This window comes from Cynoglossus semilaevis, chromosome 15 (genome assembly GCF_000523025.1).
Source record: "Cynoglossus semilaevis isolate Cse_v1.0 chromosome 15, Cse_v1.0, whole genome shotgun sequence".
Taxonomy (NCBI): domain Eukaryota; kingdom Metazoa; phylum Chordata; class Actinopteri; order Pleuronectiformes; family Cynoglossidae; genus Cynoglossus; species Cynoglossus semilaevis.
This window is the reverse complement of record NC_024321.1, coordinates 11,901,186-11,921,685: the sequence shown is the minus strand read 5'-3', so window position 1 is coordinate 11,921,685 and position 20,500 is coordinate 11,901,186. Positions and strand designations below refer to the sequence as shown.

The following is a 20,500-nucleotide window of genomic DNA, read 5'->3' as shown; positions in this document are numbered from 1 at the left end:
GGCCAGAATCGAACCTCGACATCTTTGACAGCTTCAGCTTTCTTTATCCAGGTAATCTCAAAGCACCTGCACTCCTTTAATATTCAGTTGCAACAGTTCATTCTGTCAAACCATTGAAAGTCCGTTTTATGGCACTAGAATCCACTCTCTGGAATTCTTGCTGCTACCTGGTCTGTTCAGCCATGCTCCACTTGTTGCTCACATTTCAGTACTAGTGCATCGTTGCTGTTGTGTTTCCTCCCTGGCTTCTTAGTCTTTGCATAATTCAAAGGTCCTTTTGTGCATTAAGTTTATTTGGATTTGGAAAGTTACTCTCTGCTTCACTCTTTTATAATGACTGCTGGGATTGGTTCAAGCCTTGCCTTCAACCCTAAAAAGGAATAAGCGTAGGTTGACTGAATGAAGTTACACCCTGCAGCTTTTTCCTTTGTCTATTTTTTTTTAATTCCCTTTTAATTAACTTTGGTGTTCAAAATTATGCCCGTGGTAGACTCTTTTGTTCTTTCCATTTCAACACAGCTTGTTATCATCACCAGAGGTGTGTGGCAGGGTTTTTTCACTGTGGCCTTTGGGAGGAGTTTAGAGTTTGTCCTTCAGATGTTTTCAAATACTTTGTCATATGGCCTTATTCATTTCAAGCACACTGAGAATAAAGTATCTTAGTATCAAAAGTTCAGCAAGTATAAAAGCACAGAAAAGCCTTTGAAACTATTATGTTTTTTATGGCCTTGATTTCCCAGTCTTCTTTCACCTTTGAATCCTGTCCATGATTTTCACCTGAACTTTTTTTGTGTGTGTGTTTCTCAAACACAGCTTACCAAACGCTCATTTTTATTGCTCCTTCCTTTAAAAGATTTGTATATGTGTGGCCCCGGTAGCCATTCAGCTCTCTGGTGCATTTTAAAATGAAAGAATAGAAAAGAATATACTAGAAGTTTTTGATGTCAGATGTGCATGAGGTCAGGCAATTTAACAGTAAAGAAATAGACCAGTGAGCATAACTCCCCCCACTACATCCCACTTAAATCCAACCACTGGTGTCTAGCCTTGTGTCAGTGTTGTGTTGTGGTTTTTGTCTGTTTTTCTGCTATGGAGCATTTACAGTCAAGTGAGAGAGGTAGTCATATTCAGGCTTAAAGAGATATCTTTCTTCTCATACGTATGCATTGTCGCAGGTAAAAACATGCTCCATTGTGTGTGGCCCTTATCCAGGCAGCTTAGAGATGAGTACATATCAGTTCACATATGCACTCTCTTATGTGCACAATCCCATTTCCAGCTCGGTGCTTCGTCACCTCAACGACCCGTAATTCATTGTGCGTCACTGCACCAGAAAACCAGATTCTGTCTTTGTCTGAGTGTGTGTATGTGTTTCCTCTCACCAAAATAAATGCCACTGTATAGCCAGAGCAATAGTGTTTATTTCTGTGTTTGTGTCGGACGTTTGAACACATCAATATAGATTTCTCAACGAGTCCCTTTTGTCTTTTCCAATGCATCTATTCAGAATAGCAGACTTGTCCAATAGATTGAAGCGCAGACCCGAGAGGTAAACAGCCTACAGGGGCAAATCCCTCAAGCTTTATTGCCTTACTGCCATCAGCAGCAACCCCATTACTGACACCCCCCACTTATACAAACACTTCCACACAGACCATAGCTTTTGCCAGCTACCTTTGCTACCTCAGGCCTGATTGATTGATAAATTACACATGAGCTAGGAGTAAAAAGTTGTTTATCAAGTTAATGGACCCTTTTCATTTTATAAGACGGCCTGGTTATACTCCAGGGCAAAGATTTTGGAAAAACAAAAGTAGAATAAGATGGAGAAAAAAGCCGGTTGTTTTGCTCAGCTGGTCTGTATCCAGCGGTTAATGGAAACCCTATGAATTGTACAGCAAATTTGAATTGTATTTTTGTATTAAGTTACTGTGGATATTCACATAAAGAATGGTTGAGTTGGTTTGACTTCATGTCCAATATTTATTTTTTGGGTTACATAAATGCTAGATATTTGGTACAGCACAACGATTTGGAGTGAAACCATTAAAATCTAGAGAAGAGATATTTAATTATGACTGTGGTGTCTAATGTCACATAGTTTGAACTTTGACCTCTGCAGATATCCTAAAACTTACATGTACCCTCTAACTAAACCAATAGAATATGACGATTGCATTAGTAATGTTGTGACATTTAAGATTGATATTTAAGATTGAGAACGTTATGTGAGTTTTACTGAGAATTATCTTTAAAAAATGTCTGCAAATGATTCGGAAACTCTGGTATGTCTGGTACATCAGTTATGAACATATAATTTTGCTCTGTAATAGTTAAAAGAATCTAGGCAGAAACAGCCAACATTCCATTTGTTAAGGACACAGTGTTATTTTAAAGTAATCTTTTTTTCCCCTCCAATCATCAGCATCTATTCAGGTCACAAGCATCTGCTCAGGAAGTCCATCATGTACACCTGTGTTTCCCCAATCAACTGGGCTACAAGGCAATGAAATAAAGTAGTGCTGCCAGCTCATTTGAATTTTGATGCTGTAGAGTCAACTGCAGTACGACTCTCGGTGCTCTGGGGTGTTGTTGTTTTTATTTTGTTTTGTTCTCGTAAAAAGGTTTTTGGTTTTCAGTTTTCTGATGGTTTTGTCTGTTTTCCAACCCCCTTGCAGTGAGGTTTGTATCAGTTTCCCACTGTGCTTATCCTGCACATTCACATTTGTTAATATAAACAGTGATGCTGCTTAAGTCTTCACATTTAGAATTGACTTTTGTGTGATGAAGTCGTCTTCCATCACTAAATATTACAAAGACAAGATAAATGACTCCAACACTTGTGCAAGATTGTTTCTTTGGTTGGTGATTCATCAAAGGTTCAACACATTTGTGAGTTCACTGTTGCCTTAGCTTGGTCAGCTGTTTCTTGTTTCTATTAGAAACACTGTAGTGCTGTATCCCAATGCTTGGGAAATTACAGTTCTAATTAGCACAAGAAATGGATAAAGAAGAAAGGACAGATGAAAAGACTAGAGGCAAGTACAGAAATAGGAAAGGCAAGGGGGAAGGAAAGAGAAAGAGAAGTAGGAGGGATTGGAAGGGAAGAGGGATAGAGTGAGGAAGAGTAGAAAGGGTTACAATATTTGCTACTATCAACCCTATTTAACCCAATGGCATAATAATAATAATAATAATAATAATAATAATAATAATAATAATAATAATAATAATAATAATAATAATAATGCAGTCAAGATTATTCCTTCTGTAAGAGTTTCTTATAGGTTCTCAGTTAAAAAAATCTAAAATTTAGATTAGAATAATTATTGAATACTATCTCTAAGAATTTACTTCAAAAAGGGATTCTACAATGTTTTAAGGTTGCATGGGATATTCAGTCAAAGTGTCTTTGTTGGTGTAATGTGCTCTAATTATGATAATTTAGATGGTAATCTAATTAAGCCTCACAAAAATGTAGAAGTCTCCTTTCTTTTCTCGAAAAACATTACGTGATTACATTACAGCCTATTGTGTAGCTGTCATTCTTCCAGCATGGTGGTGATGCCTCTTTCACTAATTTTCCAAACAGTCTGCCTTGTCAGTCCAGTAGAACACAAAATCATCCCTGATGTCTCTCTTCTGCTCATGTGGCCATGCATTCAGAATGACTGCTGCATGACAGCACTGTATGGTATGAAAACACTCCTCCCTTCTTCACGCCATCCCTTCTCTGTATATTCCTCCATCTGCAGAGGCTAATGATTCCAAGCGCTGTCTGCTGTGTTCTTGCTGCCAAATCCATCTCTAGTGTGGATTGGGCTCAGAGTGGGATTATGTCATGATTGCAGAAACAACAGGCCCTGGGACTGCAGACTGAAGTGGTGCATCGTCATCATCGTGATCATACCCTTGAACGACCTTCACTGGACGGAGGGAGAACCTTTGAGCAAAAGCTGTGCAGATAGCACCTCCCATTGGTCATCTTGGAGGAAAATGAAAATTCAAAGAAATGTTGAATGTTATGCCCTTTAAACTTAAGATAATAGTCTACACCAAAAGCATGCAACATTTTTAAAATAATTTAATAGAAACAATAATAAATCATTAAAACACCTGTCAAACAGAATGATATGAATTAGACAATAAACGTTTTTATTACTCTAAGCCAAACACTGATTATTCAAAGAATATAAGTAACAATTTTAGTGAAAAGAAATAAAGGGCACAATTTAAACTCACCTATATGTATTTGTTTAAAAAAATGGCTATTTGTATTTTGGCTAAAAATGTATTTTTGATTACCCGTTTAGATAATTACTTCTGTGTTTCAGAAAACATAGTTTCTTTAGTTTTCCACACCAAAGCGTGTCAATAAAACAACCAATTTTTTGCTCTGATGTGGTTTTAGTCCAACAAGAGTTAAAAATTACTTTTGTGTCATTTAGTTTTATGAGTTTTATTTAGTTTTTAGGCACATCTTATTGTTCATTATTTTATGGTTAAGTGTGATAAATATGGAGAGGTGCAGTTGATCAACATCTTTGTATAAAGATTCAGCATGTACGGAAATATGCTGAACTTGAGACCACATTTACATCGTTTTTTTTCTCAAAACTTTTATTCTGAAAGTCCCAGACGCACTCTTTTATTTCCGTATTTGCGTCCTTCCTGCATGCTGCCTCTTCATTGCTTCTTTATACTTCATTCTGACATTGATCCTAAATAAATAATTATGTCTCTGGAGGTGGAATCTGCGGAGTAAGTCATTTGCGTTTTTTGGAACGTTTTTCTTACCTACTTCTTGTTATAAATTCCACTTTGTAGATGTTTCTGCTACAAGGGCCTACAGCAACTTGTGTCGGCAGTAGTGACTCAAGCTAAGCTAAGCTAACCCAAATCAGGTTGTGAGCGACTCTGTGGACATTGTGCATGCACATTTTCTATATAAAGTAAATGTTTAACATGTTACTTGTTGCAATACATTGTATTGATTGTATTTACACTTTTACTGTAAGTCTGTATATTGTAAACGAGAACCAAACGGACATTAATGGTGAGCAAAGAACGTTAGCATTAGCTATAGTAGCACTCCGGGTTTTTGCAACCAGTGACCTGTAGTAAAATTATCGCGGAGACACCGTTCCGTAAATAAATATCGTTGTACCCAATAAACAGATCTCTCCTATGTCACGCACGTGTGAGATGTATTCTAAATTATGCATTCCAACCATTTGAAATAAGACAACAACCAAAAAACACTGTCAAAACAACAAATACAAGGAAGCCAAAATACACATTTATTAGTTGTGCTTTTTCTAATAACTATTTGAATGCATGCAGTTAATTGCAATTAAAGGAGTTGTAGGTCCTCATTCTCACAATTGGCATTGGTCATTTTAATTTAATACTATTTTTGACAAGTAACCAACCAACTTGAAAGTATCGTTTGCAAACACTTAAAATAAACATACTTGAGTCGCATTATATGTAATTGGGTTTTTTTGTTTAAATGTTTACGTTCTTTACTAACCTCATCTTTTTTTCTCAGCGTGATCCGTCTGATAATGCAGTACCTTAAAGAAAACAATCTGCACCGCACTCTGGCCAGTTTGCAAGAAGAGACAACAGTTTCTCTGAACACTGTGGACAGTATAGACAGCTTTGTGGCAGACATCAACAGTGGTCACTGGGACACAGTTCTGCAAGCCATCCAGTCGCTCAAGCTGCCTGATAAAACCCTTGTAGACCTTTATGAACAGGTGAGGTTTAAATAAACTGGTTTTAAGTATGTTATTAGTTACATCTAAAGTTCAGACATACTAATCACTGGGTTGTAATTAGTCTGCTGTACAGGTTTCACATTTGTGGGATTTTGTACTCATTAATTTATGGCAACTGTTTATTGTTTTCAGATTGTAAAATAAATGTAATATTATCAATGTTGTATGTAGTCTGACTGGTGCTCTAGTCATTGTCTCATTCTCATTCACCCTCTAATGTTTCTGCAATCATGACATAATGCACATATTTCATGTTTAATGCTCCAGTGAAATTTCACTGTAACAATTAAAGACTTGTTTCCTGTACTTACCAGGTTGTGTTAGAGCTGATTGAGCTGAGAGAACTGGGTGCAGCTCGCTCACTTCTCAGGCAGACAGACCCCATGATCATGCTCAAACAAACCCAACCAGAGAGATACATTCACCTGGAGAATCTGCTGGCACGTTCGTACTTTGATCCCAGAGAGGTAAGGACTAAGGCAACCATGCATCAAGATAGAATTTGGTTCAGTTGAGTTAGGTTGTTTTCTAGGGCATCAGACAGAACAGGGTAGTTTTATTTCTATACCTTTATTTATAGCTGTACAGATCTGTGGTCCTGTATGGAGGCACAGAAACAAACACCGCAGCAAATAGTCTTGATGGAATTCAGTTCCATTAAAGCAACAGTAGATTAAGTAGTGAGTTGTAAATAGGCAAATAAAAAAAATACATATTTTATTGTGCATTCAGTACTTGTATTGTTTGGTGTAGGCATATCCTGATGGCAGCAGTAAAGAGAAACGTCGAGCCGCCATTGCCCAGGCTCTGGCTGGAGAAGTCAGTGTTGTGCCACCATCTCGTCTCTTAGCTCTGCTGGGACAGGTCAGTGTTAAAAAACCTGGAGTTCAAGTTTATTGTTTGTTGCTGGTGGTAAAATGTCAGTGTATTTCTTCTTCACCAGTCACTGAAGTGGCAACAGCACCAGGGTCTCCTTCCTCCTGGTATGACCATTGACTTGTTCAGAGGTAAAGCTGCTGTGAAAGATGTGGAGGAGGAACGCTTCCCAACTCAACTCAGCAGACACATCAAGGTACTGTTGTTGTTTTTACGTTCTCTTGGATGTGATCCGGAGGTCCTTTTTGGCTTTAAACATCTTATGTGAATTCTGCCGTTTACAGTTTGGACAGAAATCTCATGTGGAGTGTTCACGGTTCTCCCCTGATGGTCAGTACCTGGTCACTGGCTCTGTGGATGGTTTCATTGAGGTTTGGAACTTCACCACAGGCAAAATCAGAAAGGTACAAAACCAGACCACCCAAATAACATTTGCAAAAGTTTATTTATTGTCATGGATTTTGAATAAATCTTAACCCTGTCCTGCAGGATCTCAAGTACCAGGCTCAAGATAATTTCATGATGATGGATGATGCAGTGTTGTGTATGTGCTTCAGTCGAGACACAGAGATGTTGGCCACTGGAGCGCAGGATGGAAAAATCAAGGTAAAAGAAAAGGCTGATTGTCCATTCTAGCTCTGTTTTGTTCAGTCCTAAAATACATAGTACGTTTAAAAAGATAGATTTACAACCAAAATGATGAGGAGTTGTGTTGTATAGGAGTTGTTTTCTTTGTGTCAATAATGTTGTGGGTTTAGGTGTGGAAGATCCAGAGTGGTCAGTGTCTGAGAAGGTTTGAGAGAGCGCACAGTAAAGGAGTTACATGTATCACCTTCTGTAAAGACAGCAGCCAGCTCCTCAGTGCCTCCTTTGACCAGACAATCAGGTAAGTCTATAGCTAAAAGCAGCTAAATGAAGTTTGCAGTCAGAAACTTTTACTTCTGTCTGCTGATGATAACACTGAGGTTTTTGTTATGATGAATTTGACTTGATTTGACTTTGAATTCAATAAAAAACATCAGGTAAATTTAACACTACTAGAATAAATGTGAATGTAACATACATGCCCTAAATTAAGTAAAGTAGTTATAGCTCTACTTTGCATCATGGCCTTTGAAAAGTCTGGCTGAGTAGATAGATACTTTGTTCTGAGCAAATGTTTTGACTGATGCATGTTCTTTTTTGTCCCTTTTTCGATTTGCATCAAGAATCTTGGGGCTGAAATCTGGAAAGACTCTGAAGGAGTTTCGCGGGCATTCATCCTTTGTAAATGAAGCCACCTTCACTCCAGATGGACACCACATTATCAGTGCTTCTTCTGACGGTACAGTGAAGGTAAGACGAGCACCCACTAAATAGAAGACATCACTACATTACCTTTGTATTCTGTTTTTAGAAAACATTTAAGAAGATAATTGATGACATTTTAAAAAACTTTGTGAATGTGTATCTGTCTGATTTAATCTGTCTGAAAAAGTAGTTTAAGTTTTTGTAATACATACCTTACCATCATGGACAGTCTAATATTCAGCAATTACAACATGACACAGTAAATCTAACAGTCTTGTTTTTTTCCGTTACTCTTAGATGTGGAATGTGAAGACCACGGAGTGCACCAGCACATTCAAACCTCTAGGTTCTTCTGTGGGTACTGACATCACAGTGAACAATGTGATCCTGCTGCCAAAGAACCCAGAGCACTTTGTAGTGTGTAACCGCTCCAACACTGTGGTCATCATGAACATGCAGGGACAGGTTAGTGAAACCACTGCCTCAACTAAGTACAAAACAGCTACTGAAAATGCTCACAGGCTGCTACACCTTGAAGATAAATTAGGTTCTTCTTGTGTCATAATTTTATGAATCCCATGTTCTCCCCCTACTCAGAGATCAGGTACTGTTTTGTATTATTATAATTATTATAAATTATTATAATTATTTATAATTATTATATTATTCAGTTTTTAATAAGAAAAGAAAATGTCACTTCTTGTTACTATTTAGTTATAAGGTAAGGTTATTAAGTAAGGTTAGGTAAGCTGCAAAATTTCAAATCACAATTGTAAAATTTGTATTGTATTATTTTAATTGTTTGTATTTATTTTTGTTCATCGTGAGAATTTTAAATTATTTTACCATGTAAATAGCATTAGCACACATTTATCTGTGTCCTCTTTTAATTTTTATTATTTCATTATTCCCATCAGTTTTGTGGGTTGTTGCCGGTTTGGCTTGCTCCTCACTTGGAAACAAATGTCCATAATGCATTATTTTTTTAAATGATAAGCAATATGAGAGCCAGTTAGAATACATTTTAATTTGAAAAGAGTTTTTTTAGTAATTTTTAGACCAAGAACAACAAAATGTTTTATTTTTTGTCATTTCTTTTCAAACAGACATTTGTCCTAACAGAACTCTTATTTTTGTTTTTTTATTATGTAACCATGGTTATGAAATCTTTCACCTGCCTGACTTATCACCTTCCTGTGTTTGTGCCGATGTCAGATCGTCAGAAGTTTCAGCTCTGGTAAGAGAGAAGGCGGAGACTTTGTGTGCTGCACTCTGTCACCCCGCGGCGAGTGGATCTACTGCGTGGGTGAAGATTTTGTGCTGTACTGCTTTAGCACAGTCACAGGCAAACTGGAGAGAACGCTGACGGTACGTTCCTGCGCCTCAGAGGCATCAGGCATCAAAGGTTTCCCAAAATATCCCATGCTTATTCCCTCTGCTGCTACTGAACAAAAGTTTCGACTAAAGTTTTGATCTGAGTGGTGACTAAGAAGCAGATATGATGGTATTAACATCAGTCAAAGACAAAGCATTCTCATTTAGCTAATATCTGACTACGTACTTTTCAGGTCCATGAAAAAGATGTGATTGGCATTGCCCACCACCCTCACCAGAACCTGATCAGCACCTATAGTGAAGATGGACTCTTAAAGCTCTGGAAACCTTAAGTTACTTACCCTAAATTTTTCTCTCTCTGGACTTTTTTTTTTTTTTGCTTTTCATGCAGTTGTAAAGGCCTTGTCGCTTCACTCAGTCACAACCTTAAATACATTTAGCTGCATGTGTGCGCGCGTGTGTGTGTGTGTCTGTTATACATAAACATGTACAGTTGTTGTTTTTTTAATTTTTGTAAAGCAGAAATAAAGAAAGTTCAGCTAAATGTTGACAGTTATTACCAGCAGTTCTGTTTCTGTAGCTAAATAAGTAGCTTTCATTCCACTTCAAATGTATTGTTATTCCATTAATTAAAAAATATTTTTTCTCACTGTGAAAACAGCCACAACTTCTTTAGTGCATTTTATACAGCAAAGCTTACACGACCTTTGACTCAACCTTTGACACTCATTGCTGTCAAATTGACTAAAGCTTTGGTAAGTATAATTGCTGGAAATCCTTTGTTAAGTATATATATCCTCTTACCTCAGGCTCTGAGCCCCAGTGTAAGTCTCTATGTTGGTTTGCTGTTTGTATCCAGACAGATGTCCTTTGAATTGAGTTAGGTTAAAAAAGTCATTCAGACTGCGAATTGTTCATTGTAGATTTAAGTTTTGATTTTCCTGTTTTTGTAGATAAATAGCTTTTTTGTATTTTTTTTTTTTCTTAAACGTGGTTATGATATAAATAGGTTGATGATAATTCTCTGTAACTTGCAGTGATAAACTGTGGGCCACTAAGGTTTCAGTATAATTTTGAATAAAATAGAATAATACTGGTATTGTAGCACCAGGAATGTGTATTGGTGGGTATTCGTGCAAGAGAAAAAATCAGTTCCATGTCTCAGCCTGGAATGTTTTAATCTGTCCATGAACTGGTTTTAGCAAAACACTTTCTTTAAAATTCCGTAATGGGCTCTAGTTAAATAAAAATTACACTTAAATTAAGATATAATATTACATACACTTAAAAAACAGCAGGTGTCACTGTTCTACCATCATTTTAAGTTTAATGGTTTTTTTTTTAAATATATGGAGTATTAGTAATGGATTTGCAAACTCATAGTAAAAAGTATTTATCATTGTATAAATCCAAAATGATGTAACTTTGTATTGAATTATTTTAGGCAAACCGGTGAGAGTTCACCTTTGTTCTTCAAAATAAAAGCCTTTGTTAGTCACTTGCACATTTAAAGTCAGTTGAGTACGTAACTGTTTTGTTGTTTGGGAAACATTGATAGATATTTAACATTGATTTATCTAAAAAACAATTTGAGGTTAGATGCTGTAAAAATGATTAAGTATTGAAACAAACATTTGAGATGCTCAAATTCACTTTACACCCCACATGTGCCCCCAGCTTTTATTTTTCAAACCGATGGCAGGAAGACAGTGAAAGTATTTTCATGGGTCTTGACATCAACAGGTCACAGAGTGTGTGTTGAATGAGTGTGTTCTCAGTGTTCAGAACCACCATGGCAGTGCTGGGTTTGCACATGGTTCTGCTTCTGTCTGGATCATCTGTCCTTATCTCAGCTGCAGATGTGGACTTTGACGCAGCCTCTAATGCAATTCTGAGCCCTTTTTCAGGGACAACTGTGAAGACCACCAGTGATCCCACTACTTCATTTACAACCAGGGTTAACAAGACAACAACTCGACCTCCAGCGATCACCAAACACCTCACTGAAAAAGATGAAGAAGAAGAAGGTCCTCCAGAATTTGGTAAGTATTTAACAAACGTTACTGTATTATAGAATATGTATGCATTATATTTTTGGCACTGCTGTATTGATTTGTTCCATTACCTTGATTTTGCCTTCATGTGTGTAATTGTTTTAAAAAGGAAAAACATCTGCGGTGATTAGAAAGAAAGAAAGACAATAACAGTATTATTTGAATTAATTGCAGATTAATTAATATAATTAATCACATATTTACAAAAACTTCATATAATAAAATAATTATAAAATTAGTAAATTAATCACAGTATAATTTTGCAGCACAAAATAATCACATCAGATTAAAAAATAATGTTATAAATTGTTTTTTTTATTTTGTCATGAACTAGAATTAGCTTTGATAAGATCGATACAGTGTCAGTGTTGCAGTCTGATCTCTTCAGTTCAAGTAATAATAATTTATATTAAATAGATTAAAATATTCTGGTTGAACATCTAAATATACAGTATGAACAATGAAGAATGTGCAAGAAACACTAACGACCACAGATTCTGCGTGTAAAGTAACCTACTCAGAGTTGGGTCTTGAGGATGTTGGTCCGGGATCCCTGCTGGCAGAAATTGATGAAAAGAGCTTTGTTGGGTTTTGCATATCTGTGGTCAAGAGATCAGTGTCCGAGGGGTTGGGGGAGGATGGTCTTTCTACTCTGTGAGCAGTGGTGATCAGCCTCAGCCATGTGTGTTTTCTGCTGATGGAAACCAGATGCTGGACGGTGATGAGTAAAGAAAACAGTATTCCTGAAACTTGCTTCACTCCCCAAAACTAAGGTCATTTATAAATGCCACATTTCAGACCGTTCCTTTCACATTCTTCAAACGGGTTAATAGTTTGAATCATGTACATGAAACAATTTGTCCGGTTTCGTATCTTGTTTTACAAGATACCAGATAAAATATATACTACAAATACTGCATAATGTTTAAAGGTGTTTTTTAGCAAAGCAAGGTATAGCATCTGTTTTTATTTCATTTTGATTAATGTTCTTATCCACTCAACTAGAAACTAGATAACTTTGTGAGGAAGATCAAAATCTCTGTATAGAAATTGTTGTTTGGAAATTATTCACTATTTAATATGTTTTTTTCATATTACCAAATCTCGATCAGCTTTGTAGTCTAAGCATTTCGTTCTATGGTTCCTCTAAACTTAAATAATGACTAACCTTGTCTGACAAAATACAAACTCCTCAAGTTCCTAAATCGTTTACATTTTTATAGCAAAGAGATCCACCAGGAGCGTTGTAAAGAAGTCCAATATCCTCACGAAGAAACACAGAGTTGTCATCAAGAAGGCAAAAGTTGTTAAGAAAACCAAACCTCAGGTTAAGAAAAGTGCGAGCCAATCAGGGACCAGCATACAAAGGGTGACACGTATGTATGTATTGGGAATAGCCCTTTAAAATATATACAGTATATGAATCAGACATGGCCAACTCCACTAGCAAACAGTTTTTGGTGTTTTCTCCAAAGGCTTACTTTGGTAGGACGTGGTCTTACCAAAGGACTTCTGTCCTGAGGGCATATTCTCTTGGACAGAAATCCACCCATGAAAGCCCTTGTACGTCACAAACTATTTGCTAATTTCAGTTCTGGCCCAGATCTGATTTCTGTAGCTTCCGTTGAGAAGTACTACATACTGTATATTCAAAGCAGCCGGTGAACCCTGGACTCTGCTTTTGATTTTACTCTTTCTGTTTTTCACAAGTTAATAACATTGATACTAGATAATAATACTAATTCAAAAACAGTTACAGTGTTGTATCCTACGGTACTTCAGCAAGAACAAATCTCCATTGATTTGTCTGTCATCTGTCTTGTTTACATAGTCCTCTACACATTTATGTGTAAGCATGTATTTGTCAGATCTGGAACCATTACCATTTGCGTGTGTTTAGGTATAACCTTAGAATCCATGCTCACTCAGCAGCTTGTCAGATGACAGCCGTCAGTGCTGATCCTCATTAAATGTCCAGTCTAGTCTGTGAACCAGGCTTAACTCCACACATTCTGACACAGACCTAAACTGAGATCGTATTAATATTGTTCTCTCCGCAAAACATCTGTTTGTCTTTGTTTAACCACCAGCTGCCGGAGTTTAGTTTTTCACCTAATTATCTCACCCATATTATCTGAATTGTTTTAATGTACAATCATCTAAATGTGTTTGCCTTCCGGGCAGCAGCCTCGGTTTTCTGGCTCAGTAGAAATGCAGTGGTCAGCAGCAACAACAGAAAGACTCTTGGCTCTGAGTCAAATTTTTGAGTCATGGCTGATACAGCTGGACCATAATGGAATAAACTGTAAGAAGTGATTAGTTAAACTAAATGATGCAGAAATTAACCATGTAGTTACATATGTTTCCGCTGAGTTTTTCAGCTGTTGAGGATGTGGGTCAGACTTAAAGACATATTAACCAAAGCACTTTTACTTCAATGTGCTGAACAACTTCATATAAATAATAACATATGTATCATACAGATTTGTGACTCTAAAAAGCTTCCTATTTTACTTTAATCAAATAGTAAATTTGGTTATTACCGAGGCTTCTAACATAATTAATCCTAAATCAGTCCACATTTAGTTATAATATATTTTTCTACTTTTGTAATTGATGAAATTGTGGCTAATGCTTCCTTGACTGTGTCAGAATGTCCTCCCCTGGGTCTGGAGTCACTAAGAGTTAAGGACAACCAGCTGAAAGCATCGTCCTACAAACGTAGGGGTCTGGGCCCTCACCGTGGCCGCCTCAACATTCAGGTGACCACACAAGTCAAAATTGATATTGAAGCATATTTTGTGTACACCACCCTTATTCTGTGTGTTTGCATCAGTCAGGGATAGAGGACGGAGACATCTATGATGGAGCTTGGTGTGCGCAATACAGAGACAAGAACCAGTGGCTCGAGGTTGACGCCCGGAGGTTGACTCGCTTTACTGGCATCATCCTGCAGGGTCGCAGCTCCATCTGGAGGTCAGAACATGATGTCTGGGAACATGATGATTGGGAATTGTTTATTCTTTTTTTTTTAAGACATGAAAAATGTAGGGTTTTGTAGAAGCAATATTTGAATATGGGGATTAGTATTATTCCTTTATCCTGATATAAAATTCAGATTTTTTTTTATCTTTAGACTTCCATGTTGCTTGTCAAACCACAATGTGCTGTCAGACTTTGATGTTTTTTACACAACAGCTGGGATGTGGTTCACACCTACAAGGTGCAGTTCAGCAACGACTCTGTGGTCTGGAAGCCATGTATGAATGGGACCAAAGAGGCTGTGAGTCATTCTCTTCTTTTTTTGTTTGTTTATCATCTAATCTGTACTTTGTGCAAGAGTTTAGTTCATATTTGATAATTCCCTACTCTGCCTCTTTGTAGGTCTTTGAAGGAAACCAGGACACAGAGACCCCCGTGCTCGCTTTGTTCAACGTGTCCACGGTGGCCCGTTTCATCCGGATCAACCCTCAGACCTGGTACCAAAATGGGACACAGGGCGACATTTGCCTTAGAGCTGAGGTCCTCGGCTGCCCTCTCCCAGGTTTAAAATGTTTTACCTTAAATTTTTCCATTTTTTTCATGAATTTTTCCAACAACTTTATCCCAACTTTTACTACTCACAGATCCAAACAACAACTACGCGTGGCTGACAGAGCCGACAGAATCCAGAGACAAGCTGGACTTCAGACACCACAACTATATGGAGATGAGAAAGGTACAGTGGTGTATTATACATTCACAAGAATTCAAGGAGCCCAGGACCAAAGATTATATGAAACACCTGTGAGGTGGTGCTGAGATTAGCCCCTAGTTTTTGATTCACACCAAATCCAGCAGCATTTCTTATTCTCAGAGCTAACTGTACTTAGTCTTTATTGTTCTACAGAGAAAAAGCTATATGACAGACTATAAATGACATTTCAGTGTAGCCTTAATTAGCACACTCATTAAAGGGTTACTTCAATGCGTCTGCATTGCCCATAACCAAATCTCTGCCTTTTTGCTGTCGCTTTGTCTAAATGGATGCCCAGAGGCCGTCACGAGCTGTGGAAATGTACGGTTACACTCTGTCATTACCAGACGTTTCCTGGAATAAATGATTTATTTTCCAGAATTCTTTCATGTTTATTCCATTATAAGATTCACCAGCTCTCTGGCCTCTTCCTTAATAGACTCGCTGGTATTTTATTTCCATAAAGAAACTCTATTACTGGTGGATTTCTGGCGAAAGATATAAGGGAGATGCAACACTAATGTCAAAAACGTGGAAACAACTTTTATATCTTTTCATGTGGATTAGTTTTTTTTCATCTTCTTCTGAAAGATGCACTTAAATAGAAATAGATCAACCTTCTACATAACAACGAAGCTGACACATTTTTTGCCAACAGCTGATGAAGTTGGTGCACGAGGAGTGTCCTGACATCACTCGTATTTACAGCATCGGAAAGAGCTACAAAGGTCTGAAGCTGTATGTGATGGAGATCTCTGACAACCCTGGGAAACATGAACTGGGTGAGACATGATGAGATAACTGATTTCAGCTTCAGTTGAGAAGTTTCATTTATTTTAGGGACTGACAGAAGGCTGTAAGGGCAAAACTGTTGAATAATTCGTTTTTTTTATATGATCCAGCATTAACAAGGCCTAAAAATTCCTTCTTCCCCAATACAACCGCAAGGCATTCACTACAAGATGTGTTTTCATTAAATTAAGAAATGTCATGTGCTGACATGTTGCCTTTCTAATCAGCAACAGATCTTTTGCAGGCTGGTTATAAGGGTCATCAGGTCAGGTCCAGGCAGGAATGTCCACATAAGCGTCCAGTGTGTTCCATATCTAAACTAGACAGTCCAGCACTGTGTGAAACCTAAATGTGTTCAGGCCAGAGCTTCTCTGCATTTGCCCCTGAGGCTTAAAATGTTTTCTTTGGCCTCATCACCTCAGCTCAGCGCAGCTCAGTTCACATGTTAATGCAGAGTTGGGGCAGGATGTTTCCCGCCACAATACGACACTGAAGGCAGTACAGATGAGCAGATGGAGTTAGATATACTGTATATTTAAAGGTTGGATTTTGCTATTCCTTTTTTCATCTCAAGTTCAGTCAGTTGCATTTTCACGTGTGTATACTCATGTGATGTTAATAAAAAAACTCAGAAAACTCAAAAAACCAGAGCAGTGAAGTGAACACTTTTGAAGGGTACGTGTGAGATTTCAGAGGAACACGTGACTTTAATGTATGTGAACTGAACAGAAAAACAAATCCAGGTTCTTTTACAGTCCATGGTGTCAAGTAAGGTGGAATGTGATCAGAGGACATTTCATCTACTGAACTATTATAAGAGCATTGCCTACACCTGTCATGGTTGTTACATTGATCATTAATCCATATGATTTGTTGTGATAAGATCTGATAAGAATCTATGTCAGTGAAGGTGAGGTCATTCTTTCTTAAAGGCTAAAGTTGGATTTTTTTTATTATAGATTTATTTAATTCAGACTATTGTTATTATTCAGTTAATGTTTGCTTGTATGTTTAGTACTTAGTAGTGAGTATTGTTTAATACTCAACACAAGGTACCATTTCATAAAATGTATTCCGTTTCTGTTGAGAGACCACAGATTTTGTGGAGAAAATACTAGACTACTACACAGTACTGTTAAAGAAATAAGGAAACCACAGACACACCTGTGGTGATAGAGAGAAATCAGCTGTACTGTATTTGTGAAAACTGTAAAATCTGTTTACACAAGGTATTTGCACACATCTGGCATTTACGGTGCGGTCTGAACAGCCCTCGAAAACAAACACACACCATTGAAACCACAGTCCGTAGTTGATGTTCCAGTATATAAGACTTACTGACATCTATTGGTGAGTCTTCAAATGACAACCAATATAGGATTCTCCTCTAACCCCTCTTCCTTTTAAGTGCGTCAGGGAACGAGCCTGGCCTTAAAATAATAGGAAGGATGTAAACTTTATTTACAAGTTTGTTTATGAATCAAGATTGAGGTCAGAGCTCACAACCTGAATGCACATTTGTTTAGGCTGCTAAGCTGATGTGCCAAGATGAGTTTCTCTCCAACAAAACGCTACTTGTCGGTGGTTGATTCAATATGTGCCAATAAACCTGCCATAAATGTTACCATCTGAACTTTTTTAGTAATTTAAAGAGAGATAAATAACCCTGGTACAGTATTACAGTGTGCTATATATAACAATGACCTGTGTCTCTGTTTGGGCACACTCTGCAGGAGAACCAGAGTTTAGGTATGTGGCGGGGATGCATGGGAACGAAGTGTTGGGTCGGGAACTTGTGCTCAATCTGATGCAGTACATGTGTCAAGAATATAAACGTGAAAACCAGCGCATCGTCCATCTGATCAAAGAGACTCGCATCCACCTTCTGCCCTCCATGAATCCAGATGGATATGAGATTGCGTATAAAAAGGTCCCTGGTTTTATGAAGATGAAACTGAATCAGAAATCATTTCTGTAAAAGTTTTTTTATTTCTGAACTGTTTCCTTTTCCTGTGACCTGCAGGGCTCGGAGCTGGCAGGTTGGGCTCTGGGTCGTTTCAGCTATGAAGGCATCGACATGAACCATAACTTTGCCGACCTCAACTCAGTGATGTGGACGGCCATCGAGCTGGAGACAGATCGGTCCAAACTCATCAACCATTACTTTCCTATACCTGAAATGTATACCTCTGAGGAGGCTTTTGTAAGTTTTACACATGTTTATCTACAGAATAACTCAGTCATTGAGTCGGTCATGAACAGGCTGCATGTTGCAGACATTTGCCAATCTGCTAAATGTTCATGTTTGCTTTCAGACATTAGATTTTTTACACTTTTTGACACACAGATTTCCTTTTTTTCTTAAGTGTGTTTAAACTACAGAGAAATAGTCTTCTGATTTTATCCTTGCCTTTTCAGGTGGCGTCTGAGACTCGTGCCGTCATTAACTGGATGCAGAATATCCCCTTCGTCCTCAGTGCCAACCTGCACGGAGGAGAGCTGGTGGTCACCTACCCGTACGATATGACCCGTGACTGGGCTCCACGTGAGCACACGCCCACCCCTGACGAGAGCTTCTTCCGTTGGTTGGCCACAGCGTACGCCAGCACCAATCAGGTTCATCCTTTTTCTCTTGCTGACGTGAAACTAAGGATTGGACATAATTACCATAGTGACGTATGTGCCTGTTCGCCACTAGGTGATGTCCAACCCTGACAGACGGCCCTGCCACAACAAAGATTTCCTCAGATACAACAATATTATCAACGGAGCTGATTGGCACAACGTACCAGGAAGTAAGAAAGTGTGTGTAAGAAATTGTGTGTTTCCCTAAGTTAGTTTGATGAATTAATATGTTATTTCTTTACATTGCAGGCATGAATGATTTCAGCTACCTTCACACTAACTGTTTTGAAGTGACGGTGGAGTTGTCATGTGATAAATTTCCTCATGCCAGTGAACTTCCCACTGAGTGGGAGAACAACAGAGAGTCTCTGTTGGTTTACATGGAGCAGGTCAGTATCTTTGTATCTTTCCACTTCAATGTTTCTTTAAATGACCTCATCCAAACAAGATCCTTATATTTACCTATATTTTCAGGTTCACAGAGGAATTAAAGGCGTGATTCGAGACAAAGACACAGAGGCTGGAATAGCAGATGCTATAATTAAAGTTGAAGATATTGATCATCACATAAGATCAGGTGAAGTTATACATTTCATCTAAGGCAGTTTTTCTCACAAAAGGGATAAGAACTGAATTACAATGATGATCTATTTTCAATTTACTCACTTACGTCAGTGTGAAACCTTGGCCTATTTAGTTGAACACAGCATTGATGTATTCTGAGGAATTGAAGAAAGACAAAGAGCTTCTTTAACAGCTCTTAGTTGTCATTGTTTTAGTTTTTCCACCTAGTGGAAGAGTATTTAATTGTTCTGCTTGTCACTGGCACACGGATGAATAAGAATATTATTTGCAGTAAATAAATAATGGTTCTCACCCCAATGAAGTGAAATTTGCTATGCTCATCTGATATCTCACACCTAAGTGCTTCGGCACAGTGGTTGGGAATCACGGATCTGAGGTAGTCTGTTGTCTGATGATTTTATTTATTTATTCATTTTGTTTTTGTTATAAAAAATGCATTTAGGTGAAAAATCGTTTATGTTTTATTCCTGTTTCTTCATTTTCCAGTGGCTGATGGAGACTACTGGCGCCTCCTTAATCCTGGTGAGTACACTGTGACAGTCACTGCGGAAGGTTACCTTCCTTCCACCCGCACCTGCCAGGTCATGTACGACTACTACCCCACGATTTGTGACTTCCGCCTCACGAAGATACCAGCACGAAAGCAGAAAGAGGTTTTACCCAAAGGAAAACTGACCAAGGATCTGCAGCTCAGGCTCCGGCAGCTACGTCTACGTAAGCTCCGTGTCACCACCAAGGCAATCAACCAGAGGCGTGCAGCAGCTGCTGCAAAACAAGTCAAGAAGGTGTGATGAGACAATGATGCTAACGAGAAAGCAGGTCTTCACATGAACAGTTCTATGTTCACATTGGATTTTAGTGATTTGGAATTTCTTCTCGAAAATCATGTTCTGCAAGAATTTCCATTCTGTTTGATGGAAAGTTCAGCCACTTCAGTACAGCCCACTGCAGCCTTTAGGAGTTTATAATATATTTCCACACCCAGTAAGCAATGTTTCTTTTTCCTAAGTCTGTTTCAGGGTGTCCAAGATGGCTGTGCCAAAATATTACCCCAGGAAGATTATTTACTGGAAGGCTGTTCGCTGGGACTCAACTGTCCTGTCTTGACTTTGCAGAACCAGTGGTTTCATAGTGATTTTTTTCTTAGTGTCCGAGCTTGTCTTCTCTCTGTGGCTAAAACAAACCATGACAAGTAGAAGAAGATCTATGACCATAGATGAGGCTGGAACCAGACCAATGAATTCAGACTTTCACTGGACAACCTGGCCTTTTCTGAGTCGGTTTTATTTACTGCCCTCTAGTGATAGCAGAGGGCTGTTGTCATCAGAAGGTAGTTGGTTTGTTTTAAAAGCTTAAATCGAATGGTTTTTTTTTTTAACTTTTGTAGTTGGGACCATGTGTTGTTAAAAATAAAAATAAAAACA

At 38.0% G+C, this 20,500-nt stretch overlaps 2 protein-coding genes and 1 long non-coding RNA gene across 4 annotated transcripts; 2 read left to right on the top strand and 1 right to left on the bottom strand.

The window, feature by feature from the left end:
- The first annotated feature begins 4,606 nt into the window (after positions 1 to 4,606).
- smu1a (SMU1 DNA replication regulator and spliceosomal factor a) lies at positions 4,607 to 9,942 on the top strand. Its single transcript, XM_008327175.3, has 12 exons — positions 4,607 to 4,761; positions 5,552 to 5,762; positions 6,098 to 6,250; positions 6,537 to 6,647; positions 6,727 to 6,855; positions 6,944 to 7,063; positions 7,149 to 7,265; positions 7,418 to 7,545; positions 7,868 to 7,994; positions 8,247 to 8,414; positions 9,165 to 9,317; positions 9,518 to 9,942. The coding sequence occupies exons 1-12, from the start codon at positions 4,736 to 4,738 to the stop codon at positions 9,614 to 9,616; spliced, it is 1,542 nt and encodes a 513-aa protein (XP_008325397.1). The 5' UTR covers positions 4,607 to 4,735; the 3' UTR covers positions 9,617 to 9,942.
- LOC112488158 (uncharacterized) lies at positions 9,649 to 12,551 on the bottom strand. The gene is made up of 3 exons (XR_003051954.1): positions 11,856 to 12,551; positions 11,410 to 11,456; positions 9,649 to 11,287 (listed from the first exon to the last, which is right to left on the bottom strand). It is a non-coding gene; the product is annotated as an uncharacterized LOC112488158 (long non-coding RNA).
- On the top strand, positions 11,020 to 20,499 carry LOC103391056 (probable carboxypeptidase X1). Of its 2 annotated transcripts, XM_025063099.1 has the most exons (15): positions 11,020 to 11,326; positions 12,562 to 12,714; positions 13,991 to 14,100; positions 14,175 to 14,314; positions 14,537 to 14,621; positions 14,723 to 14,882; positions 14,965 to 15,056; positions 15,733 to 15,856; positions 17,600 to 17,796; positions 17,890 to 18,069; positions 18,285 to 18,482; positions 18,565 to 18,661; positions 18,741 to 18,880; positions 18,966 to 19,068; positions 19,563 to 20,499. In XM_025063099.1, the coding sequence occupies exons 1-15, from the start codon at positions 11,047 to 11,049 to the stop codon at positions 19,865 to 19,867; spliced, it is 2,364 nt and encodes a 787-aa protein (XP_024918867.1). In that variant the 5' UTR covers positions 11,020 to 11,046; the 3' UTR covers positions 19,868 to 20,499. The 2 variants fall into 2 exon arrangements, with proteins under 2 accessions (XP_024918867.1, XP_008325396.1); XM_008327174.3 differs by lacking the exon at positions 12,562 to 12,714 and having other exon boundaries at positions 19,563 to 20,497.
- Position 20,500: the final 1 nt, after the last annotated feature.